Below are 24,867 nucleotides of genomic sequence, written 5' to 3' on the forward strand. Positions count from 1 at the left end.
AAAGAAATAAGTTGATGAAGGGAAAGGACACTGAGCAGGTGAGGGAAGTGAAATCTCACGTACCAACTGGTGTTTAGGGTGTAGCTCATGGAGGGATTCCTCTCTCTGGCCCACTCTGGTGAGGACGTCTCTTGGGTTTAGGACTAGAGAGTCCCTTCCATGCAACAATGTGCATCTCATCTCATTGCACATAGCAGTGTGACCATGGACCGCTGCTGGTGAGCCTGGTGCTTTCCCCAGTGGGCGGGCCTGGGCACGGTATAGCCACGCTGGAGGAGCTGCCAGCATGGGGCTCTGGCTCCCACGAGCAGTGGCCCAATATGCTGCTGCTTTTTCCACTGTGGTTCCCTGCAGCTGTACGGATATCCACATCCACAGATATAAATTTTGTATCCACTCAGGCCTCTAACAATGATGATAAAGCTTGTTGCAGAAGTTGTTGGCAGACAGCTGCTTTTTCTGTTAAGAACCCCAAAAGGGAATGTTGAGTGAAATAGTCAGTCCTCTAATTGTTCACTGAGGGTATGTCTGCACTTCAGTTAAACACCCGTGACTGACCCATATCAACTGACTTGGGCTCACAGAGCTTGGGCTATGGGGGAGGAAGAATGACAAGGTCAGTCAGAGCAACCTCCTATAAATATTTTGTTGCCTTCTCCTGATGGAGTAAGAAGAACTTCTTCCTTACCTCCAGATGATTATAGATCTTTTCTAGACCTTTTAAAGAGGATTGCAGCAGCTCTGGAAATAACAGTTGAGATTTCTTCTAATTAAATTTCATAAGATTTCAGATATTTTACATTCTTTGGCTTCTGACAGAATAGCCGTGCCCATAAACAATGGATTACTGGAACCAGCTCAAACTTTATGGCTAACTCCAGTGATAATTGCAGCTACATCAAAGGAAGCTGATAGTAAATTTCAGGTTCCTGCTAAGGACTTTGAGATGTTTTATACCTAACTATCACCCAATTGTTTGGTGGTCATTGCTGCTCAAGAGCACGTAAAGCAGCAACCTTTCAAAATGACTCATAAGGACCAGGAGCCTAAATGGCTTGATTTTTCTGGATAGAAATAATTATTCTTTAGATACACTCCAGATGAGGATTTGTAACTGTCAAGCTCTTCTATATAGATATGTTAGTTGGCATTTTTGCATCAGTTGCCTCAGGAATCTCAACAAGAAAGGCAGAATATTAATGAAGGACTGTAGTTTCCAGAACAGCTTTATAAGCTGCTACAGATGCAGTTGACACAGCTGCTGCCCATTCACCTGCAGTGGCAATAGTCTTGAGAAGAGCTTCATGGCTTCAGTCTTCCAGCTTCCCATGTCAAATTCAGCATACAATTGAAGACTTTCCTTTTAAAGTAACAAATTTATTCAGTTCCAAGACTGATGGCTCATTACACACTTCGAAGGATTCAAGAGTTGTCTTCAAGACATGGGGAATTTATATTCCACAATCCAGAAAGAGACATTGCAGAGTCTCATTACAAGCAACTCTTTCGACCACTGCAGTCTTCTAACCTTTTATCAGAAACAACCTGATCCATCCAGAAAGCAACAGTTACAGAAACCTCATTCTTCTGCTTCCATGAAATTTCCTTCTATTTCATCTTGTCAACAGCCTTCCACCAAACAACAAATCTGATGCTTTGACCTACCTCCTTTTGGCCGGCATTTGGATTTTTTTCCAGCTGGCCTGGGAAAACATCTCTATGGCCAGACAGGTTTTAGAAATAATTTGTTTGTAATATGTCATACAGTTTCAGGATGTCCCCTGTGTCCCTTCCCTCTAGCTTCTCAGGGCCCATCTCACAAACTGCTTCTATGAGGAAAAGTTCAGTCCCTGTTAGATCTATAGAAGAAGCTTCCATTTAATTGCAAGGAAAAGGTTTCTATTCCTGTTTTTTCCTTGTATCAAATAAAGAAGGGGGAAGGAAGACCATTCTAGACAACTCAACACTTTTTTCTAGAAATAGACATTCAGAATGGTGACTGTTGGGGCTATACTTTCCTCACTGAATCTGCTGGATTGGTTTACTGCTCTGGATGTGCAAGATACTTATTTTCACATCATCCATCCATCCTGCTCACAGAAAATTTAGTACATTTGTGATAGAAATGACCTGTGTTCTCTCTAAGGTTTGTGCCTGCGCAGCCGTGTAAGAAGCCATCAAGGACTGCACACCTGATTAGTGCAGGCGCGCACACAAGGGCGTAGCCATATGTGGGCCTAGAGGATGTGTAGGGTGAGGTGGGGAATAGGGGATTGGTGGAGGCGGGGGGCAGTGATGGAGCTTGGAGCGTGCAGTGCTATGGCAAACCTAACCTCACTCCACTTCACAGCTTGGATGCTGTGTGGCTGAATCCAGAGGAACAAGCCTGCTCTAGTTGGGTACAGCAGGTTCTCTTGGAGAGCAGGAAGCCCTCCCCCAGAGCAACATAACTGGCAAAGTGGAAGTGTTTCTCATGCTGGGCAATGGAGTGGAGTATCTCCCTGACACAGTTGTCTCTGCAGTCTATTCTGGATTACCTGCTTCACTTAAAGCACCAGGGCCTCACCTTCTTTTCAATTAATATATATGTCAGCCTTCCATCCTCGTGTCCAAAGTAGATTGGTATTCTCACATGACATAATGATTAGGTTCCTGAAAGGCCTTGGAAGACTCTTTCCCCACTGGTCTGGGACCCAGTCCCCCAATTGGACCTCAACCTGGTCCTTTCCAGGCTCACAGGCCCGCCATTTGAGCCTATAGCTTCTTGTTCCCTTTCCTACTTGTCATGGAAGGTTGTGTTCCTTGTAGCTATTACCTCGGTAAGACGTGTCTCTGAAATTAAAGCCCTCACTTCGGAGACCCAGTACATGGTATTCTACAAGGACATGGTCCAACTGTGGCTCCATCTGGCCTTCCTGTCAAAGGTGTTGTCACACTCCCATGTCAACCAGGATATCTTCCTCCTGGCGTTCTGTCCAAAACCTCACACGACCAATGAGGAGAGGCAGCTGCACAATCTAAATGTTAGGCACGCCAAGCCCTTCTGCAGATCGACCCAGCTCTTTATCGCAATAGTTGACAGGATGAGGTGCCTTCCGGTGTCCTCTCAGAGGATTTCAAATTGGATCACCACCTGGATCCGTACTTGTTAGGAGTTGGCACAGGCTGTGGCTCCACCGATAGTGAAGGCTCATTCTACAAAGGCTCAGGCGTCTTTGGCTGCCTTTCTGGTGCATGTTCCTATCCAGGACATCCTCAGGCTGAGACGTGGTCTTTGGTACACTCGTTCATGACGCATTATGTCATCACCTAGCAAGCCAGAGATGACTCTGGATTTGGAAGAGCTGTGTTGCAATCGACATGTTCATGAACTCCTACCCACCTGCGATTGTACTGTTTGAGAGTCACCTACAATGGAATGGACGTGAGCAAGCACCTAAAGAAGAAAAGATGGTTACCTTTCGTAACTGTTGTTCTTCGAGATGTTGCTTATGTCCATTCCATGGCCCGCCCTCCTTCGCCACTGTTGGAGTTCCAGCAAGAAGGAACTGGTGGAGGGGGGAGGGAGAAGAAAGCTGCCAGCAGCCCTTATACTGGCGCATATGCATGCCACTCCGGAGGGCGCCTGAGCTGGTCCCCTATGGATATTGCTGAGGGGAAAACTTCCGGCACCGGTGTATGTAGCGAGTGCACAGAACCTATAGTAGGATGGACGTGAGCAACCTATTTTGAAGAACAACAGTTATGAATGGTAACAGTCTTTTATGCTGCACTAATGGTATTTTAAAATATAAATCGTAATATAGATATGATTTTATTCTCTGGGCTCAACAATCTTTTGTCATTTATTTTACTTTGGTATATTCAAAGGCTGCTCTTCAGACCTCTGTATTTGTGCTGTGCAAGGCAGCTTGTGCACGCACACACTCAAAAGTTAAAAGCTAGCTTTTGGCTGTGTTCTGTAATTTTGTCAGTTGGTACAAACACTCATCCAGGAGGGAAGCTGTTTTTACAGGAAAACACAAACCTCTTAAATGGGGTAGAGCTAATTTCTTTCATCTTGGGAGAAATCAAAGTGGGGAAGCTCAAGGAGATTCATAGGAGGACCCACAAGTGGCACAAAATTCTTAGTGTGTATGATAGAGACGTCATTGAGAGGGGCAACCATATGGTCTTTTCTGACCAAGTAGTGGAGAAGAGGTGAAAACAAATTTATTTATACATAATTATCTTTTAAAACACTCAGCAACGTGCTAGGTGCCTCACAAAATTGTAAACATCTTTCCTGCCCCCCCCCCCCGAGAATACAGTTCATATTAAACATGATATGACAAGTGATGGTCATAAGCTGGCAAATAGCTGCTCAATAAGATACACATCTTGATTAGAAATAAATTCTACCCTTTTTTTTTAAAGTGCTCACTTTTCAGAAATGTCAGTTCTCAGGATATATTTGTCAGAGATTTTGAAAGTAAGCTGATTCCTGAAAATCTAAAGCTCAGCAATATGTTTAAGAATGCAGATCAGGCAGTGTCAGCAAAGTTCTTGGTATCTAGTGGTTTTCCTGCATTTTTAGTATGCCTCCTAATCTTTGCACGATCTTTGGAATTATGAAATCTCTTGATGGCTTTCGCAACATATAGATTATGAAGAAATTTCTCATGGAAAATATTTCACTAAAATTGTAGGTGAAATTGAGAGATGTGACATGAACAGTGCCTTCAGATGTTAGTCCTTAATGTACTATAAGGTATTGGTTCTCTTTAGTGAAATAGTGTGTGAACAAGATTGTGCAATTTTATCTTTTACTAATATTGAATTATAGAATTGCAGGGACAACTGTCTTCATTCTACAGCATTTCTACTAGTCTTGTATCACTCAATGCAAGAAAAAAGTGCTTTTATGTTGTAAAGACATGCTTCAGTTTTTCTTTTTCAGCACTTGCAGAAAAAGAACATGGCAAGATTTTATGCTCTTTGATGGGGACCATGTCTACCTTTCTGCATAGTGTATAGAACAATGGACTTTTTTGTGTCCTCTGGCAGCTACTTAATATTAAGATTAAATAATGTTAAACATCACAATGTTACAAAAAGTGGAGATAAGTGAGATGATTCTCAGTTAGAATGAATATGAGATGCCAAAGAATGTTAAGCACTAGCACAATACTCTGTAATATGAAAATGTGTGTCAGGAAAAACAGACTAATGAATAGCAAGGTAAAAAGAGCAAACTCTTAATAGAACAAGTAGTCCGTTGCAATAATGAACAATCTGATAGAAGTTTTTTTTTAACTTGATATGAAGGTATAGCTTTTCTTTTCATGTGGGGAGTTTTGTAGTTTTCTTCTTGCAAGTATTCTGTGGTGGTTGTACCAACTAACACCAAAGGATGAAAGACGGGAAAACTTGAAAATTATTCAGTAGTTATCCACCGAGCAATATCTTACATTTTGGTTCTGTGGATTTGTTAAAATCAAGTGTGTTTTGTTGTTGGGAGCAGAGACACCCATACTACATCATACTTTTTCCTATTTATATCACCACCTCCCCTGAAGCCACTTAAACTTTTGAATTCATCACATCTTGCTTTTGTCTCACATGTATTAATGGATCTAAGCTTTTCTTTAGAATGTATCTTTTGTTATTTCTCGTGCTGCATTTATAGTGCTTTTGGTGCACAGTGTGAAATAGTCATAAAATTTACTAGCTAAAGCACAAGAGAACATTTTCCAAAGATATTTAGGTACCTAAAGATGCAGATTTGTACCTACTGGGATTTTTAGAAACTCCTTGGCACCTCATTACCATTGACTGCCTCCCCTTTTTAGGCCAATAAAGGATTTTATTGGATTGACTGTTAAATACCCTTGCCATCAGTTTCAAGCTGTAGTGCATAAAGGATCACAGAATCATAGAATATCAGGGTTGGAAGGGACCTCAGGAGGTCATCTAGCCCAATCTCCTGTTCAAAGCAGGACCAATCCCCAACTAAATCATCCTATAGAGTTCTGTTTCATTTCATTATAGATGGGGAAGAAATTGGTATCATTACTCACTTCAGAGTGTTTGGAAGATTCTGCAAAATAACTTTCATAATATTAGAACCATGCATCAGATCATGGAAATTAAGAACGAAAGGCCTTATTAGTGTTAGTCTGTCCTGTTGCTAGAGCATGATTGCTCCCAACAGTACACTTGGGCTACTGCTTTGTGAAAATCTAGTTTTAAATACTTCAAGTAATAGGGTTTCCATCACCTTTTGGAACATTATTTCCGCAGCCTGATGATCTCACAATCGTTTACCCGTTCTTAACTTCCTTCTGTCACTTACAGCTATTCCTGCCTGTACCACCCTAAATAATGTCTCCTCTTACTTTTTTGTAACTTTCAAAAGTTCATAGTCAGTTAGCACAGCCATATTAGACGGTTGCTTTGCCAAACTATACATAATGAGCAGTTTTTATTTTATCTCATGAGTCATTCTTTCACATACTCTAATTTTTTGTTGCTTTTTTTCTGAACTCCCTCTAATTTGTATTGATGGTTTTGGGTAAAGGTGTCCAGAGCTTGAACACAATGTTCCGTGTTTGTTTTCGCTGGACAGAAACTGTAACTTGCTCCATGATGTGAGGTTTCTACACATGCTGCCCGCAGTCTTGTATTACTACTACTATTATTTGTAATTGCTGCTGCATCATGTTGCAAACTATTATGTAATTTGCTGTCCATTATTACTGCTGTCTCTTTGGGTGTTAACGGCTTTCCTTATGTCTCACTTCCATTAAATATAAGTTTAAAAAATGCAAGTTACTACATCTTTCAAAAAATACTTGTCAAATTTTTTAATAAATTTGTTTTGGGAAAGTGGAAAATTATATGATCTGCAATTCTTGAATAAAGTTTAAAGTTTCCTCCTTGTTACTGCTTAAATGCACATTTCTAGAGAAGTGACTTGTCTCATCCTTGTGACATTGGTGAGATACCCTTTGACAACAGTAGGTGTTTTTTCTAAAAAAAAAAAAATCAAGATTTTTGTTTTAATTATCCAAGTCCTTCTTTAAAAACAAGAGAATTGTGAGTTACTATGCTCTTTAATTGTTTTAGAATCTTCAAGAGCATATTAAATTGTCATATCTTGACTTGACTTCATCTGCTCATTCTGGGTTTTGTTTGCTAACTATGACTTTGTGTCTCCAGTGATTGATTTTGTTCATTGTATGTAGCATATTTTCCCTTGCTGTCTGGTTCAAGTGCTAAACATGGATCAGTTTTATGTCCCTATCTCTCAAGGAAAAAAAGTGAAGGTAGTTGTAGATCAGTTATTGTTTCAGGTCTTTTCCATGATCAGGTTCTGTGAAAACACCGAATAGTTGTTCAGGATGAGAATTTTTATTTGCTTTTAGCAATGACCAGTGTTCCCTCTAATTTTTCTCACGCATGTGCGGAATGAATGTTATGTGAACCAATATGGAGGTGATGTGAGACCTCCATATTGGTGCACATAACAAAATTAACGTGGCGGGGGTGGGGCCGAGGGGTTCAGAGTGTAGGAGGGGGCTCAAGGCTGGGGCAGAGGTTTGGGGTGCAGGAGGGGGTGAGGGCTCCAGGGTGGTGCTGGGGATGAGGGGCTTGGGGTGCAGGCTGCCTCAGGGCTACACTGGGGAGAGAGGACTCTCCGCAGCTCTCTCTCCCTGCAGCAACACTGGGCTGGGGGTGGGGTGGGGGGGAAGGGGAGCGGCAGAGGTGCCTCTCTCCGTCGCAGCAGCTCTGCAGCTGAAGCCACGGGATAGGCGCTTCTCCCCTGTCCTGGGCAGGGTTGGGGCCAGGGAAGGGGCGCCTCTCCCCCATCCACGGCAGGTCCCTCTGCAGTCTGGCCCACTGGTGATGGTCCGGGGCATCGGGCTCCCTAGGGGCAGGGGTGTTGGGTGAAGCCCTGGGCCTAAAGGGGCACTGGGGCGGGGCCAGAGAGTAGAGGAGCCAGTACTGCTAGGTCGCAGCGCAAGTGAAGGTGGAACATCAGGCTGGCGGGGCCCCTGCTGAGCATGGGCCTGGCACCAATATAAACCCAGTACTGGTGGGGCTGGGTTGGGTTGGGGCTGGGGGAGAGGCGCATCTCCCTGCCACAGCCCCGAGCTCCTGCTCAGCACTTAATAGGCTGCTGCGCGGCCACGCATCTTAGAGGGAACTTAAGCAGTGACTCAAATCTTGAGTCAATAAATATTCAAAAAAAATTTTTCATAGTCTTCAGATTTTTCTTTTGTTCACTGATTTAATATTTTTACTTACCAATGGCTTGTTTTTCTTTGCCATTACAACTAAAAATATCTTACTTTGCTCCTATCCCTCAGATTGGAACCTTCTGGTCAAGTATACTAATGTTTAGGGTTGGAAAGTTTAAGGGTAGAGTGCTGTTACAAATATAAGGATATATTTCTCTCTGTGTGCATTAAAATAGCTACGTAGAAATTAAGCAACCCTTTTTCAGGTAAGTTCCTGTTTCTGATGATGCATGGTGTTTAGGAATAATTTAGAAAACAACATTTAGAGTAAAATGAAGAATATCCGTTCATATGTAGCAATGTTACTATACTACACAAACTGCCTAGGGAAGTCATGGAATCTCCTTCTGTAGAGGTTTTCAAAAGGAGGCTGGATAGCTATGCCTTGGATGGTTGAGAAACAACAAATCTTGTATCTTGGCAGGGGCTTAGACTAATGACCTTTGCTGACCCTTCTAACCCAGTGGTTCTATGATTTCTATACAGATCATACTTGAAGACAACTGTTTTTTTCTTTTAAATGGAGTATAAAAACAACTGTGTATTATCTTGTATAGGGTTCTTTCAGGTTAAAAATTGTTTTTTTCTTATTACAAATAACACTGTAGATAATCAGAACTGAGCATTTGATTTCTTTTTACAGTTGAAGTTTTCAGTTTCACATTTGTTTGCTTAACCTTAAGGGGTAATTTTAAAAGAAATTTTCATTGCATTAAAATAGTACTGCAATTGTGGTGTTGCAAATACTGCAGGAGAATGTTTTAATTGGTCTGCTGCTCCTGAAATTATTGAAAAATTTACATACTAGTCAGAGATTGATAAAAGAAATCAGTGGTGGGAAAGGCAGGGGAAGCCCACCAGTGATGTGTTTTATGGGCAGTACCATGGTGAGAAACATAACCCAACTTTTAGATCACAGAAGAGGAAAGTGTGCCAAAATCCCTACCAAAGTGCTTCTTGGAATGTTTGTATTCACCAACCTCTTCTCGTGGTAGAGGGGAAGAAGGGTTTTGTTTTTTTTTTTCTCTCCCCAATCATCCAGGCTGTGCATCTGTAGGAGAGCGAGGCTGTCATCGTTATGCTGTATACCCCTGTAGGAGAGCAAGGCTGTGATCTCTGTGCTGTATACCCCTCCCACATAGATACCTTCTACCCTTGCAGCCATCAGGCATCTGCTGTTCTGCCTCTCACCAGCTTCCATTTTGGGGTCTCTCTCACATGACTAACTCCAGTGCCAGTATATGTTGTGGCACACAGCTTTCCCCAAGCAGCAAAAGAGCCATGAGGAACAGCAGCAGATGCAGGCAATTTGGCTGTTGGTTTACAGATCAGGAAGACAGGCAGCACTGATTCCATCTACTTTGGGTCATATTTGGAAGGTTATCTTCACAACCATAATGGCGATTAACTTAATTTGAAAAATATTAAATTTTAGATTCTGTGAGAATTGATTGTTTATGCTCCTGGATTTCTTTGGTAAAATGCCCCATTCACCACTCACTGTCTATTAGGTGAATTAAGTTTTCAAACTCTGTTTTACAAAACCTAAATTTTGGACCAGCTTTGATCTGACAGCATCTCTTTAACTACTGAGGGATTCAAGGGGGTTTATTATTTATTGGTATATGTTAATTTCAAGATTCTTAAATTCTATATTTAAGATTAATGTGTGGATCAAAGTTTGCTATTTGTGTTTTTCAGAATTTAAACAAGCAAGCATATGACTTGGCAAAGGCTTTACTAAAGAGGACAGCTCAAGCTATTGAACCGTACATTACTAACGTAAGTCAAGATTTGCAAGTGATTAAACACATGGGTGAAAATAACTTTAAAAGAGCTGAGTAATTTATTGGTAGTTACTAATTTTGTTGTAGGGTAGGTAGTTTTTAAGATTAATAGTTTGAGACTGTTATCTGGTGGAGAACATCTGCTGTATTAGAAATACCATATCGTATTGCCCTTAAAATCTAATACTCAGTTGTTTAGAAATTACCAAAGCCATTACCAAATTTGAGGTACTCTGTTACAATTTCCTGACAGTTGCAAAACCAAACTGCTTTTATTATTTTTATCATTTTGTATTAGGATAGCACCTAGAGGTCCCATTCATGTTAGTTGCATTGTTAGGTTCTATACATATATGTAGTGAGAGACAGTCCCTGTCACAAAGAGCTAACAATCTAAATAGACAAGACAAAGTGTGGGAGGGGAAATAGAGGCAGAGAGAGATGAAGTAACATGCCCAAGGTGGCACAGCAGGTCAGTGGCAGAGCTGGGAATAGAACCGAGGCCTCCAACTTCTAGTCCGGTGTCTTGCCCATTAGATTATGCTGCATTGTTGGACAGGTCTTCTATCATACTGTGGGACTTAGGTTGTGTCTACACCAACTTGCAATACCAGTAACTAGGGAGTTGGTGGTCTATGGCTTCTACACTTTTTTTCTTTTAGGTTCAGTGTTCTAAAATGGAAATCAAAGGAAGTTTTTTTTGTTTTTTTTTTTTGGTGTGTGTATGAATGGAATGAAAGTTATTTTTTACAGTCGTCTGGTGTCAAGGGCTTACCTCTTCAGACAAGGGGGATGGTAATTAACATAAGATAAGGGGGAAATAAAACCTACACAAACTAGCATTAATATGTAGTCAATGTCAGCAAGTATAGAAGCTTCTTGCATAATTTCTTCATTGGTCTGATCTAACCCATGATCATGATTACAATGGAACTGTTCCTTCATCTGTGACAGTCAGATGATAGCTCAGGCTCCTCTTAGAAAACTTCCTGGATCCCTCTTGATTTCAGGAAAGACTGAAGGTTGTGGTACTGCACACTGTTGCTAACAGGACTGAGCATCTCCTTTCTCAGTTGCTCATTTGTGCACCTACAACCACTGGCGTGTAGGTGTATACAAATCACACCTTCAGACCAGTCTCTCTGGTCTTTCAGTAGAATACATTCCAGGAAGCTCCTGCTAGAAGAAAAAATTGGTCCTGGATTAGGGCTGTCTATTAACTGCAGTTAACTCATGCGATTAACTCAAAAAAATTAATCACAATTAAAAACATTAATCGCAGTTTTAATCGCACTATTAAACAATAGAATAATAATGGAAATTTATTAAATATTTTGATGTTTTTCTACATTTTCATATATTTTGTATTCTGTGTTGTAATTGAAATTGAAATGCATATTACTTTTGATTACAAGTATTTGCATTGTAAAAATGATAAAAAAAATAGTATTTTTCAGTTCACCTCATACAAGTACTGTAGCGCAATCTTTGTAATGAAAGTGCCACTTACAAATGTAGATTTTTTTTGTTGCGTTACTGCACTCAAAAACAAAGCAATGTAAAACTTCAGAACCTAAAAGTCCACTCAGTCCTACTTCTTGTTCAGCTAATCGCTAAGACGAACAAGTTTGTTTACATTTACAGGAGATAATGCGGCCCTCTTCTTATTTACAATGTCACCTGAAAGTGAGAACAGTCATATTTGCATGGCACGTTTGTATCTGGCATTGCAAGTTATTTACATGCCAGATATGGTAATCATTTGTATGATCCTTCATGCTTTGACCACCATTCTAGAGGACATGCTTCCATGCTGATGACGCTCGTTAAAAAAAAAATGCGTTAATTACATTTGTGACTGAACTCCTTGGGGGAGAATTGTATGTCTCCTGCTCTGTTTTACCTGCATTCTGCCTTATATTTCATGTTATAGCAGTCTCGGTTGATGACCCAGTACATGTTCATTTTAAGAACACTTTCACTGCAGATTTCACAAAATGCGAAGAAGGTACCAATGTGAGATTTCTAAGTTAGCTACAGCACTCGACCCAAGGTTTAAGAATCTGAAGTGCCTTCCAAAATCTGAAACGGACGAGGTGTGGAGCGTGCTTTCAGAACTCTTAGAAGAGCAGCAGTCTGATGTGGAAACTACAGAATGCGAACCACCAAAAAAGAAAATCAATGTTTTGCTGGTGGCATCTGACTCAGATGATGAAAATGAACATGTGTCAGCCTGCCTAGTTTTCAGTTGTTGTTGAGCAGAACCCCTCATCAGTATGGACGCATGTCCTCTGGAATGGGGGTTGAAGCATGAAGGGACATGAATCTTTAGTGCATCTGGCATGTTAATATCTTGACATGCCAGCTACAGCAGTGCCATTCGAACACCTGTTCTCACTTTCAGGTGCAACTGTAAACTTGTTTTTCTGAGTGATTGGCTGAACAAGAAGTAGGATTGAGTGGACTTGCAGGCTCTAAAATTTTACATTGTTTTGTTTTTGAATGCAGTTTTTTGTACATAATTCTATATTTGTAAGTGCAACTTTCATTATAAAGAGATTGCACTACAGTACTTGTATTAGGTGAATTGAAAAATACTATTTTTTTATCATTTTTACAGTGCAACTATTTGTAATAAAAAATAAAGTGAGCGCTGTATACTTCGTATTCTGTATTGTAACTGAAATCTATATATTTGAAAATGTAGAAAACATCCAAAAATATTTAAATAAATGGTATTCTGTTTAACCATGCGATAGCCCTATTTTGGGTATATTATTATTTTTTATCCGTATTAGGCCTAGTGCCTATGTTGTTAAAGCTTTTGGCTTGACAAGGGGTGTTACCTGCATGTTTTTCATTCTCCATTTCTAAGCTGCTGCTTAGATTCCTGGCATGATCCACAGAACTGAGAGCAGCATTCATGCAGCTCTTACCATATCTGTTTGATTTTTCCACACCTCTGTTGCTCTGCCTAAAGGATTTAAGAAAGTAGGCAATGTACTACTGTTTGTTATAGGTATTGAGAAAGTGATCTGACTGTGGGAGTAACTGTGTGACTAGATTTCTTACACCACTGTCATGGGGGAAAAAAGGGGGAACAGGGAGTTAGAAGAAGGAATAGACAGGAAGGATGGAGGACAAAGAAAAACTACAGGTGGTGTGGAAGGAATAGTTAAGAGCTGAATAGAGAGGGAAGACTTCAGAGAAGAGATGGATGATGAGGGAGAGAAATAAGAGATGAGAAGGAAGAGCGATCAGGCATAAGAAAAATGTGAGTGCTTCTGTAAGTAACATATGTAACACAGACTTCGTTTATTACAGGTAAGGTTGCAGCAGGGCATACCGCAGCCACCCTAAACCTTAAGAGCATGGAAATAAACTTAGGGGAAATATTCACTATTGCTTACCACCTTCATGTAGCCTTAAATGCTCTCAATACCACACTGCATTTACTTCCAACTGTGACAGATAAAAGCAATAGGCACTCCAACTTCATCAAACGTATACTTACAAGATTCTGCAACTCTGACCTCATACTCTTGTAGCAAAAAATCTTTACATCTGATACAATATTAAATATGTTTTACGAACTTAAGATTGGAGAGGTTGCTATTAAGGGTGTGTGTAAAAATTATGCAAAGGACATCTAGTAATTCATATTGATAATAATCAAAGCAGATAATTTTGAAAGTTTTAACATCCCTGCTTAAGCAAAACTTGGGCTTCAGCTTAACTCAGTTGTTGCTGCTACTCCACCATAATTCATGGTTGCACGATTCATGTTAATTAACATGGATAAGAAGATAGGAAGGGGAGACAAGAATGGAGCTTAATTAGATTTTTGTTTTTTGGAAATGTGGCAACCTTGGTCTCCATTCTAGGCAGTTGGTATACTGTGGCTGCTTATACTTAATGTGATTCTTTCACTGTTACCATGTCTCACTGATTCTCTCTCCACAACCTTCCAGTTTGCTGTTTGTAGCTACATATCTTGTCTCATGCAAAGATTGTAAGCTGTTTGTGGTAGGTATAGCATCTAGCACAAAGGGTCCATGAATCCAGACTGGGGCCTTAAGGTGCTACTGCAATAAAAATCCTCCTCGTGGTGAAAAATGTTTGCATTCACAGCTCTCTTGTTCTCGAAATGTACCCCACAAGTGGGGAATGATACTTAATACATTCTATAGCATTAAAGAACAATTTTCTTTGGTAGGGTAAATAAAGAAACACAATAGAGGACACACAATTGAACCAGGAATGTACATCTTCCAGTAGAAGCTGCTTGTTTAAAAAAAACCAACAAACCCCCCCCCCAAAAAACACACACATCCCATAAGGCCAGTTCACAGGCTTGATGTTTCTAGTATAGCACACAATTTTTTGATTTGTAAATATGGTGCATCCTTTCCTGATCAGTTAAGTTTTTCATTTTTCTTTTCTTTTCTCACTTTATGAAAGAAGCTCCCTTTTTTCCTAATTGGCTTGATTCATGTTACAGTAGCACACTGAACATTTGAACTCCCCCTGCTGGCTTTGCAGTTAATTGTTCAAATGCTTTACCAAGGTCTGTACATTTCCTTGCAAATTGATCATGCTGATGCACAAAAGAGTTCTATGATTTGTTTTAGAAACACAAGGGTGGAAAAATTAATTTGACACAGGGAAAAGGGCATAATTGGTTAATGTTTTTTTGAGTTCAAAGAAGTCAGGTTCATCTTTACCCATCTAAAAGGTGCACAACTTAAGCTTTGTGTTTTTCCTCTCACTTCAAATCACACCTTTCTCTCAAAGGATCCATAAAAGAATTCCCTATCAGGTTAATACAGCCTTTTGGTTTTTGGTAGGATGCTCTTCTTCCTCTTGACTATTGGGAAGGAGAGGGGCCTCCTCTATCCTGGCTTGCCTGTTGCATGGCACAATACCACTTGTTTGATGCAATACCTGTTGTCAAATTTTCAAAGGTAGGCATTGATTTTTGAGTGCCTCAAATTTTTGGTGCCCGTTTCAAAGCAATTGGGCCTGAGTACCTGGAGCTCCTTTTGACTTCAGGTGAGTTGTAGGTGCTTAATACTTAGAAAAATCAGACCCAAGATTTCTCAGGTTGGGTACCTAAAAGTGGATACTTTTGAAAATTTAGATCTAGTGCATGGTACTTGCTCTGATCTGATATACATTTATCAGGTAGAGTGGGTAGTGGTTGATGCTGTGCCCAAGTCCAGGCAGAGACAGGAGTGAGCACCAATTAAATGTGCTCCACCACTGGACTTGATGGTTTTGGAGTGACATGAACAGTGTTGCACACTTTGGGCATGGGGCTCTTCGGTAGATTAAAAAAAGCAGTTTGAGAAACAGTTCCGTGGTCTAAAATGAGTTAGGAATGATAACTTTCTTTCCTTCCTCCCTACCACACAGTACGTATTTCAGTACACAGTAAGTAACAGAGTGATTAAAAAGTAAAGCAATATTTAATTTGTTTTTCCATGTAATTATTTTACAGTTGAAAGTACAGATTTACCCTCATGTCCATATAAGTCAATGAGAAATGTTTGCTTTATAACTGCAGTGTACAAAAATGCTGCTTTGTGGATATAAATTCTTAGCCATACAGTCATTGTGAGTTCATAAATTTCTATTTAACAGCTTTATAAATCAGAGAGACAAGGGTGAGATAGTACCTTTCATTGGACCAACTTCTGTTCATGATGAGAGAGACAGGCTTTTGAGCCACACAAAGCTGTGTGATCTGAAGAAGAGCTGTGTGTGGCTCGAAATCTCTCTCTCATCATGAACAGAAGTTGGTCCAATGAAAGATATCACCTCACCCACCTTGTCTCTCTAATATCCTGTGACTAACATGGCTACAGCTACACTTCATACATTATGTTTTTACAGTAGTGTGGTAACTCCCTAGCTATTTCTCTATATTGGTCCCATTTAGGCAAAAGGATGGAATGCTTTTGAAATAAATTGGTGTAGCTTGTGGTTAAATAACTCTAAATTTAGTCACACTACAAAATATCTGATATAATTGAAACTGGTAGAGGAATTATTTGTTAAAGTTGTTTCTAGACTTGCTGTGATAAACTAAACATTGCATGACACCTTTTTGTATTGTTGCTTTTCATCTCTAGTTTATGAATATAGATTGATAGGAAAAAGTACTATATCTTAAGGGTTATCTTTCCATAAACTCGTTTCCCCCCACTTTTATCATTTTAATAGAAATTTGTATCCTTACCTGAATTAGTGAAGATATTATATTGATTCAGTGGTAGGTGAAGTTAGAATTTTAGAAAAGACACAAGATGTATACTATTTTACTTGTATTCTGTTACTGATGTAATGTTTTTTGTTTTACTTTCCAGTTCTTCAATCAGGTGCTTATGCTTGGGAAAACTTCTATCAGTGATCTGTCAGAGCATGTCTTTGACTTAATTCTGGAGTTATACAATATTGACAGTCATCTCTTGCTTTCTGTTTTACCGCAGCTTGAATTCAAACTTAAGGTAAATACCATACTATATTTGTTTTAGACAGTCTTAAAATGGATTTTTTTGCTCTGAATATGTGTTATGTAATATTTGAAAAGTTTGCCAAGTCTGATTTGGAATTAAATGTTTTTCTTACTGTCACATCTAAGTAACTCAAAACAATCAGTGCATAAGAGTAAATGTATAAGAAGACTAATCTGAAAGTTGTAGAAAAAACGTAATTATAGAAGTTATGTCACAGAGTAATTAGAAAAGACTGCATTTATAAGTGTGATTCACATGTTTCATACAAAAAGATAACTGATTTCCAGTTTTATGTCATTGGCATTGCAAGTTACTATTTATTTAAATACCTATGCAGTGATTCACAAATTTTAATAGATTGAAAATCATATGTCTCTTAATGGCATAAAAATACTGTATAGCTGTAACTAGATTGGGAAACATTTGTTATCCTTTGTAGTGGGAAAACAGCAACTTCTTTCTTGTTACTTTCTGGAAATTTAAGAATTAATATCCATTTTCATTAGTGTGGCCATCCCTGAGCATTATGCTCCCCCTCTCTGGGCTACTTTTTGCCTCGCTGTTGGTCTTCTCAAATCTATATTAGAGGGGGATGTGGGTGCTGAGCTGTTTCCCTCCCATCTCGCTTGAGTAAGCGGCACATCTTTTTTTCAGGTTGTCAAAATGATAGTCTCGTGAATGGGGGAAAAATAGGCCTTATAATTTTAAAAATAAGGTCTATGGTCAGTATTTTTTACCAGGGTCAGGTCTTCTGTATTACTCATTCTACTTCCTCATGCTTGAATTGGGAAGGTCCTGGAAGAAATGTTTAAGCTCTGAATAAAAAGGCACTCTCATTGTGGGCTTGGGGTGTAATGTTTTTTTCCTTGCCTGCCTTTGTCCTACCCATTTCTGTTCTTGTCTATCACCACTGCTTCTCTCTATTCTTCTGCATAATAAGGTCCACAGATCCTAAATAATGGGTCTTCAACCAATTCTGAGTTTAGGAAGCAGACCAGAACAGAATAGGAGTGTGTCTGTCCCTGACAAGCCCACAATCCACAGCTGTAGGCAGGCTAACCAGGTCTTCCTGTTGCAGTGTGTTAAATATGAGAGCCTGGTAATATCTGATGAGCTTATGAAGAAGCAAAGGTTAAAGCTGCTATTCATATTCTTCTCTGCTGATGGGAGTGTCTGACAGGAGCGGTCACACCCATCCTCAAAGCAACAAGCTGGCAAAACAAGAAAGAAGCCACTCTGGACCAGAAACTCAGACTGATATGGGGAAGCGAGTGGTAATACCCCTTAACTGAGAAGGAGTCCTCACAAAGTAGCATTAGCCAAAGGTACATCCCAAAGGGCAGGAAGATGATTGGACTTGCCTTATCAACCGCAGGTAGTGGCTGTGTTGTTCTTTTGTCATTGCCTATTTCTCCCCTGCCTTCCTGCATCAGGAACTTCCATCTCCCAGGAGCCAGATCACCAAAGACCAAGCTTTGTGTCCTTTAATTAAAAATAAAATAAAATCTGAAACTGAGAGTGTGAGCCTAAGGAATCTCCTCTGTCCCCAGTAAATATGGAAAGCCCTTTCTTTGTCACCTTTGATGATGTGTACAATGCAATTAGACAGATGTGGCAGGCTGTGCCAGCTGACTCTGGCTAAGAGTGGGTGGGGTGGACCAGGCTCTGAGGCCCCGTGCTGGAGGCCTTGCAGCCTTGCCACAGCCTGCCCCAGAAAAAGGCAGTGGAGAGGATCCTTCAAGCTGCTTAGAATGGTTGTGTGGGATATTGCCAATCGGAAAGGGGCTGCAGGGAGCAGCCAATCAGGGCACACCAGGCTAGTATAAGAAGAGCTGCAGAGCCAGAGTGAGATCAGTTCCTTGCTGGAGTTGGAGGAGCGTGGCTGGTGTGCCTAGCTGGCTGAGGGAGCTACAGGACCTTGGACAGAGCAGTGCTGGTAGGGACCCGGGGAAGTGAGAAGGCGCTCTGGGTGGCAGCTGGGACTCAACCAAGACAAGGCCCTGAGATAAGGGTGAAGAATATGCTGGGGCCACAGGGACATGGCCCAGGGAATCATAGCAGCAATGCAGCTCAGTTAAAGGGGCATGGTGGACAGCTGCTATCTTTAGGGCCCCTGGGCTGGGACCCAGAGTAGAGGGTGCGCCTGGGTTCCCGGCATCAGCCACTGGAAAAGTGGTCTGAACTGTGCATCCCAAAGGGGAACTGAACTGTTTCTGTGGCCCAGCAGGAGTTCTGGGCCCAAAAGGCCCAGAGGGTGTGAGGACATTGTCTCCATGGAGGGAGTCCTGGAATATAGCTCAATGCCAGGGCCAAGGCCATTTTAAAGGCTGCAGGACTAGTTAAGAGCCTGAGCCCAGGGAGGGCGACGGGAAGAAAGCCCAACTGAGATAGGGCCCCCCTTTTGGACTGTTGCCCTATTTTACATACAAATTGTGTGTAACTCTGTCTGGAAGATGGAGTCACCGAAGACCCACCACAAACTGAGAGAGTGTAGGCGCACGCATTTGGACAGGGGGCGCTTGCGATCCCATTACAAACTGTTTAATTATGGTGTAGTCATTTGGCCTCGGGCTGTATCCCGAGCTCTGTGATCCTCCCACCTCTCAGGGTCCTAGAGCCCGGGCTCCAGCTTGAGCCTGAACGTCTATACTGCAGTTCAACAGCCCCTTAGCCTGGGCCCCGGAAGTCTGAGTCTGCTGGCATGGGCCAGCTGTGGGTTTTTAATTACAGTGAAGACATACCCTAAGGCAGAGGCTGATTTGAAGAAAAAGAAATCCAAGGCCAGGAAGGCTGCTTCTGAGAAAAAGCAAAGCTATCCAAGATTCCATTAAAACTAAAGACTAGTTATCTTTTTTCCTCTGGTTTTAATTCCACATAAGAGAAGGAACTAGCCCCAGATAAATTGATTAAAATATGTGGTGTACTGCAGATCAAAGAGAAAACACCAGAGCTTCTCCCTTAGCCTGTTCTTTATATTTAGTTGGCCAATGACATAACTGAAATTTTATAGGTCATCAAATTCTAAGAAAAAGTCTTTGAGACCTAAGAAGGGAAAGAATACTTTCCCCTTCTTTTGGAAGGCCAGTGATCTTATGCTGGGCAGAACTTTAGAAGGAGAGAGGGTAAGACATCTTCAGTTAAAAATGTTTTTAAAACTCTCCTCACATGGTTAATTACCAGTCTAGATCTTTTCCCCTAACAATCTGACACAGGAGAAGAAAGGAGAAGAGGAAAATACAAAAAGATCAGACAACTCAGAAGTATTTTTCATCTGCATCTAAAACACCCATGTCCCACAGCTATCTGTAGAGAATGTTATCCAAGAAGAATGGGCATACTGGGCTAAATCTAACTTGTTGGAGAACCTTGCCAAAAAGTTTATATTATCGATCAGTGCAAAGGGCCCCATGTGTTCCGTTGCAACAACCACCAAATTCTGATGCATATTAATTTATTTTCTAAAAAAAAAAAAGGAGTACTTGTGGCACCTTAGAGACTAACCAATTTATTTGAGCATGAGCTTTCGTGAGCTACAGCTCACTTCATCAGATGTATACCGTGGAAACTGCAGCAGACTTTATATACACACAGAGAATATGAAACAATACCTCCTCCCACCCCACTGTCCTGCTGGTAATAGCTTATCTAAAGTGATCAACAGGTGGGCCATTTCCAGCACAAATCCAGGTTTTCTCACCCTCCACCCCCCCACACAAATTCACTCTCCTGCTGGTGCTAGCCCATCCAAAGTGACAACTCTTTACATAATCAAGTCGGGCTATTTCCTGCATAGATCCAGGTTTTCTCACATCCCCCCCACCCCCATACACACACAAACTCACTCTCCTGCTGGTAATAGCTCATCTAAACTGACCACTCTCCAAGTTTAAATCCAAGTTAAACCAGAACATCTGGGGGGGGAGGGGGGTAGGAAAAAACAAGAGGAAACAGGCTACCTTGCATAATGACTTAGCCACTCCCAGTCTCTATTCAAGCCTAAATTAATAGTATCCAATTTGCAAATGAATTCCAATTCAGCAGTTTCTCGCTGGAGTCTGGATTTGAAGTTTTTTTGTTTTAAGATAGCGACCTTCATGTCTGTGATTGCGTGACCAGAGAGATTGAAGTGTTCTCCGACTGGTTTATGAATGTTATAATTCTTGACATCTGATTTGTGTCCATTTATTCTTTTACGTAGAGACTGTCCAGTTTGACCAATGTACATGGCAGAGGGGCATTGCTGGCACATGATGGCATATATCACATTGGTGGATGTGCAGGTGAACGAGCCTCTGATAGTGTGGCTGATGTGATTAGGCCCTGTGATGGTGTTCCCTGAATAGATATGTGGGCACAATTGGCAACGGGCTTTGTTGCAAGGATAAGTTCCTGGGTTAGTGGTTCTGTTGTGTGGTATGTGGTTGTTGGTGAGTATTTGCTTCAGGTTGCGGGGCTGTCTGTAGGCAAGGACTGGCCTGTCTCCCAAGACTTGTGAGAGTGTTGGGTCATCCTTTAGGATAGGTTGTAGATCCTTAATAATGAGTTGGAGGGGTTTTAGTTGGGGGCTGAAGGTGACCGCTAGAGGCATTCTGTTATTTTCTTTGTTAGGCCTGTCCTGTAGTAGGTAACTTCTGGGAACTCTTCTGGCTCTATCAATCTGTTTCTTTACTTCTGCAGGTGGGTATTGTAGTTGTAAGAAAGCTTGACAGAGATCTTGTAGGTGTTTGTCTCTGTCTGAGGGGTTGGAGCAAATGCGGTTGTATCGCAGAGCTTGGCTGTAGACGATGGATCGTGTGGTGTGGTCAGGGTGAAAGCTGGAGGCATGCAGGTAGGAATAGCGGTCAGTAGGTTTCCGGTATAGGGTGGTGTTTATGTGGCCATTGTTTATTAGCACTGTAGTGTCCAGGAAGTGGATCTCTTGTGTGGACTGGACCAGGCTGAGGTTGGTGGTGGGATGGAAATTGTTGAAATCATGGTGGAATTCCTCAAGGGCTTCTTTTCCATGGGTCCAGATGATGAAGATGTCATCAATATAGCGCAAGTAGAGTAGGGGCTTTAGGGGACGAGAGCTGAGGAAGCGTTGTTCTAAATCAGCCATAAAAATGTTGGCAGGTTAGTCTCTAAGGTGCCACAAGTACTCCTTTTCTTTTTGCGAATACACACTAACACGGCTGTTCCTCTGAAATTTATTTTCTCTCCATGAAGTACCCTGCATTGCCATTCCTTGCAGCCCTCAAGAACATGAACAAATATAGCTCATAGTTGAAAAACGTTATTGATGTAAAGTTCAGCAATGTAATTATTTCTGAGGATGAGGTTGTTTTGCTGTGCTCTCCAGGTGGCTTGGATCCACTCACCAGATCTTGGTCCTGCAGTATTGGCCAGGAGGCTGGACTTAGATCAGGGGTTCTCAAACTGGGGGTCGGGACGCCTGAGGGGGTTGCAAAGTTATTACATGGGGGGGTCATGAGCTGTCAACCTCCACCCTAAATCCTGCTTTGCCTCCAGCATTTATAATGGTGTTAAATATATAAAAAGTGCTTTTAATTTATAAGGGGGGTTGCATTCAGAGGCTTGCTATGTGAAAGGGGTCACCAGTAAAAAAAAGTTAGAGAGCCACTGGCTTAGATCTTCCATTCACTCTCCCATGTGTCAAGGAGGAGTTTATGGGCAGTTTTGTGTCCAGTTCTGTTTTAATGCTATGTTGATCCAGCCTGATTCAGAAGATCAGGAAGGAGAAATCAATTATGCTTCTAATTGCCCCCCGCTGTTCAAGGCAACCTCAGTTCTGTTACGTAAGCAATATGTCAGTTAGCCTTCTCATCTATTTCCGTTGCAGAAAATACCTGTTGTTGTCACGTGGACTCATTCTACATCAAGATGCAGAGGTGCTGCAAACTTTCACTGAAATAACAAGGTGTGAATTAAAACCAGATTAATTTATTTTCAGTGGAAGTTTGTCCATGGACACTTATTTGGAATAAAAGTGGCTAAAATCAATTTAGCTAATCCACATATATTCCAAAATGTGTCCAAAGAAAGACTTGCACCCAAGTAAATAAATCAGTTTTAGGAAACAGTTCATGATTTGGGGGCTAGCCTGTGTGTACGCCAGCCGTAAATGTAACTGCTTCAATTTTGAAAGGAGAGAGTTAAAAAATAGAGGCTATTAACGTGTTAGTCTTGCCAAATTACTAGTGTCAAGGAATGCGTCAACATATTCTATAACTTGGTCTCAATTCAAATTTTGGTGTAAAGGCCAGGATATTTTTTCCTATAAGCGACAAGGTCAGCACTTGTTTTAATTTCTGCAAAATGGGCTTGATAGGGATTTTAAAACCCCAAACTTAAGGTCAGATGGAGGCTATATTTCAGCATATTTGTGTCAACAGGCTTTCACCCATGTATCAGAAAATTGTGTAGTGAGCATGCCTAATTACTACTCAAAAAAATGATAGAACAAAGCCATAGGAGCTGAACGTTTTCCGAATACTCTCACTAAGCACCAATTTGTAACCTCTGTTGAAAAGTCTTTACTTCTTGTCAATGAAAATAATTTTCTTTTAGTCATCACCTTGTCAAGGAGGGTATCTGAACTAGGGGCATTATCCATTGAAGCTAAACATTGTATACTTTGCAAGTATAAGGTGGTTCTTGGAATTAATGTGGAGTTTATTCCTAAAATTGAATATCCAGTTTTACAGGTTGAAGGAAAAAGAAAAGGAGTACTTGTGGCACCTTAGAGACTAACCAATTTATTTGAGCATAAGCTTTCATGCATCCGATGAAGTGAGCTGTAGCTCACGAAAGCTTATGCTCAAATAAATTGGTTAGTCTCTAAGGTGCCACAAGTACTCCTTTTCTTTTTGCAAATACAGATTAACACGGCTGCTACTCTGAAACAGGTTGAAGGAAGTTCTCCTTGCTAAGATCTTTTCATCCTCTGGGGGAAAAAAAAAAGGCATACACTCAGTTTAAGATGAAATTACATAGATCATAATCAGGCCTTCCTAAATACAACTCTTTTTGTACTTCATCATCCAGTATATAGTGGCAAGAAAGCCTTGGAATGAATCCTAAGAAGGCTAATTTGGAGTGTTGTAGATGTGTACAAAGCAGTAAGTCTCATGCTTTAATTCTTCTGGACTAATTCCTTTTTGGCCGTACTTAAGTATATGTGTGCACACCCTGACAAACTACACAAAATTTAAAAGTTGCTTTCCTCTTTAAGACTTAAAAGCACACCAACTTAAAAAACACCTATGTATGTTTTTTACCTATTACTGTAACATATTTAGTTGATTTTTAAATTGATTTTATTATACTGGTGTAAACCGTGTGTGGATACACTTATTTTGATTTAAGAGGGTTTTCAGGTTAGCTTAAACCTGTTCCCAGTAAACTTAAGCTAAATTGAAATAAGTCTGGTTTAAACTGAAATAAGTGTCCATGCAGCCTGTGATACCAGTGTAACTAAAGTAAATTTAAATCACACCTTAGGTTAGACCATACAACTTTCTCATGTACACAAGTCTCATGTAGACTACTCTGTTTCATGTAGTAGATGGGGTGGTTAATAAAAACTGTATGAGGCACTAAATTAATACAAGTTCCCACCTCCGCATCATTTTCTAAGGAAATATGTTCACTTGTAGATAAAATTAGAAAGGTTTGGACTTAACTGTTTCTGTGGCTCTGCTTGGATGTAGTGGAGAGGGGCAGCCACAGGGAGCCATTTGCAGCTCCTTGTTAGAGGCCCAGCACTGGTAACAGACCAATAGGGGGCCACTCAAACTTATACCTGTAGACAACTGGATGTAATGGGCTGTGCCTCCTTCACATTACCACCTGCCTCCAGCACCCACTCCTCTCTGTGGTTATGGGTGAGGGCAGGTGGCGTAAAGGTGGCTAGGCTACCTATTCCACTTTTATGCTAGCAGAGATTCCCCCTACTCAGGGAGAATTCTGTAGGAGCTTCTGGTTGGCTTAAGTTCTCTTTGCACTGCTTTCATGGAGGAAAGTGAACTTAGTAGACTGGAGACTCTGGCCCTTTGTCTACTCTACTTCATTCAGTGTTGCTCCTTGTGAGGAATGTTAAGTGATGCTGGAAATATTTTGAGCTACAAACTCTGTGCCTTGGACATGTCTTTCCAGGCTGGTGAAACCCAGCTGGGAAAAACTTGACCCATTGTTGATGGAGAATGTTAATACACTGAATGACGTGATCACACACAAGCCTTTGGTGGAGCTGAAAATTGGGCTCAGGACTCCAATATGTCC

The 24,867-nt window shown here is 40.9% G+C and overlaps 1 protein-coding gene across 3 annotated transcripts in view; it reads left to right on the forward strand.

The window, feature by feature from the left end:
* Positions 1–24,867, forward strand: part of PDS5B (PDS5 cohesin associated factor B) — a 266,958-nt gene that overhangs the window by 112,639 nt on the left and 129,452 nt on the right. For all 3 annotated transcript variants that reach the window (XM_048847181.2, XM_048847201.2, XM_075127882.1), the window contains exons 7-8: positions 9,984–10,064; positions 16,438–16,578. In XM_048847181.2, coding sequence (XP_048703138.1) covers positions 9,984–10,064; positions 16,438–16,578 — 222 coding nt within the window. The remainder of the gene's footprint in view (positions 1–9,983; positions 10,065–16,437; positions 16,579–24,867) is intronic.

This window comes from Caretta caretta, chromosome 1, assembly GCF_965140235.1.
Source record: "Caretta caretta isolate rCarCar2 chromosome 1, rCarCar1.hap1, whole genome shotgun sequence".
NCBI classification, from domain to species: domain Eukaryota; kingdom Metazoa; phylum Chordata; order Testudines; family Cheloniidae; genus Caretta; species Caretta caretta.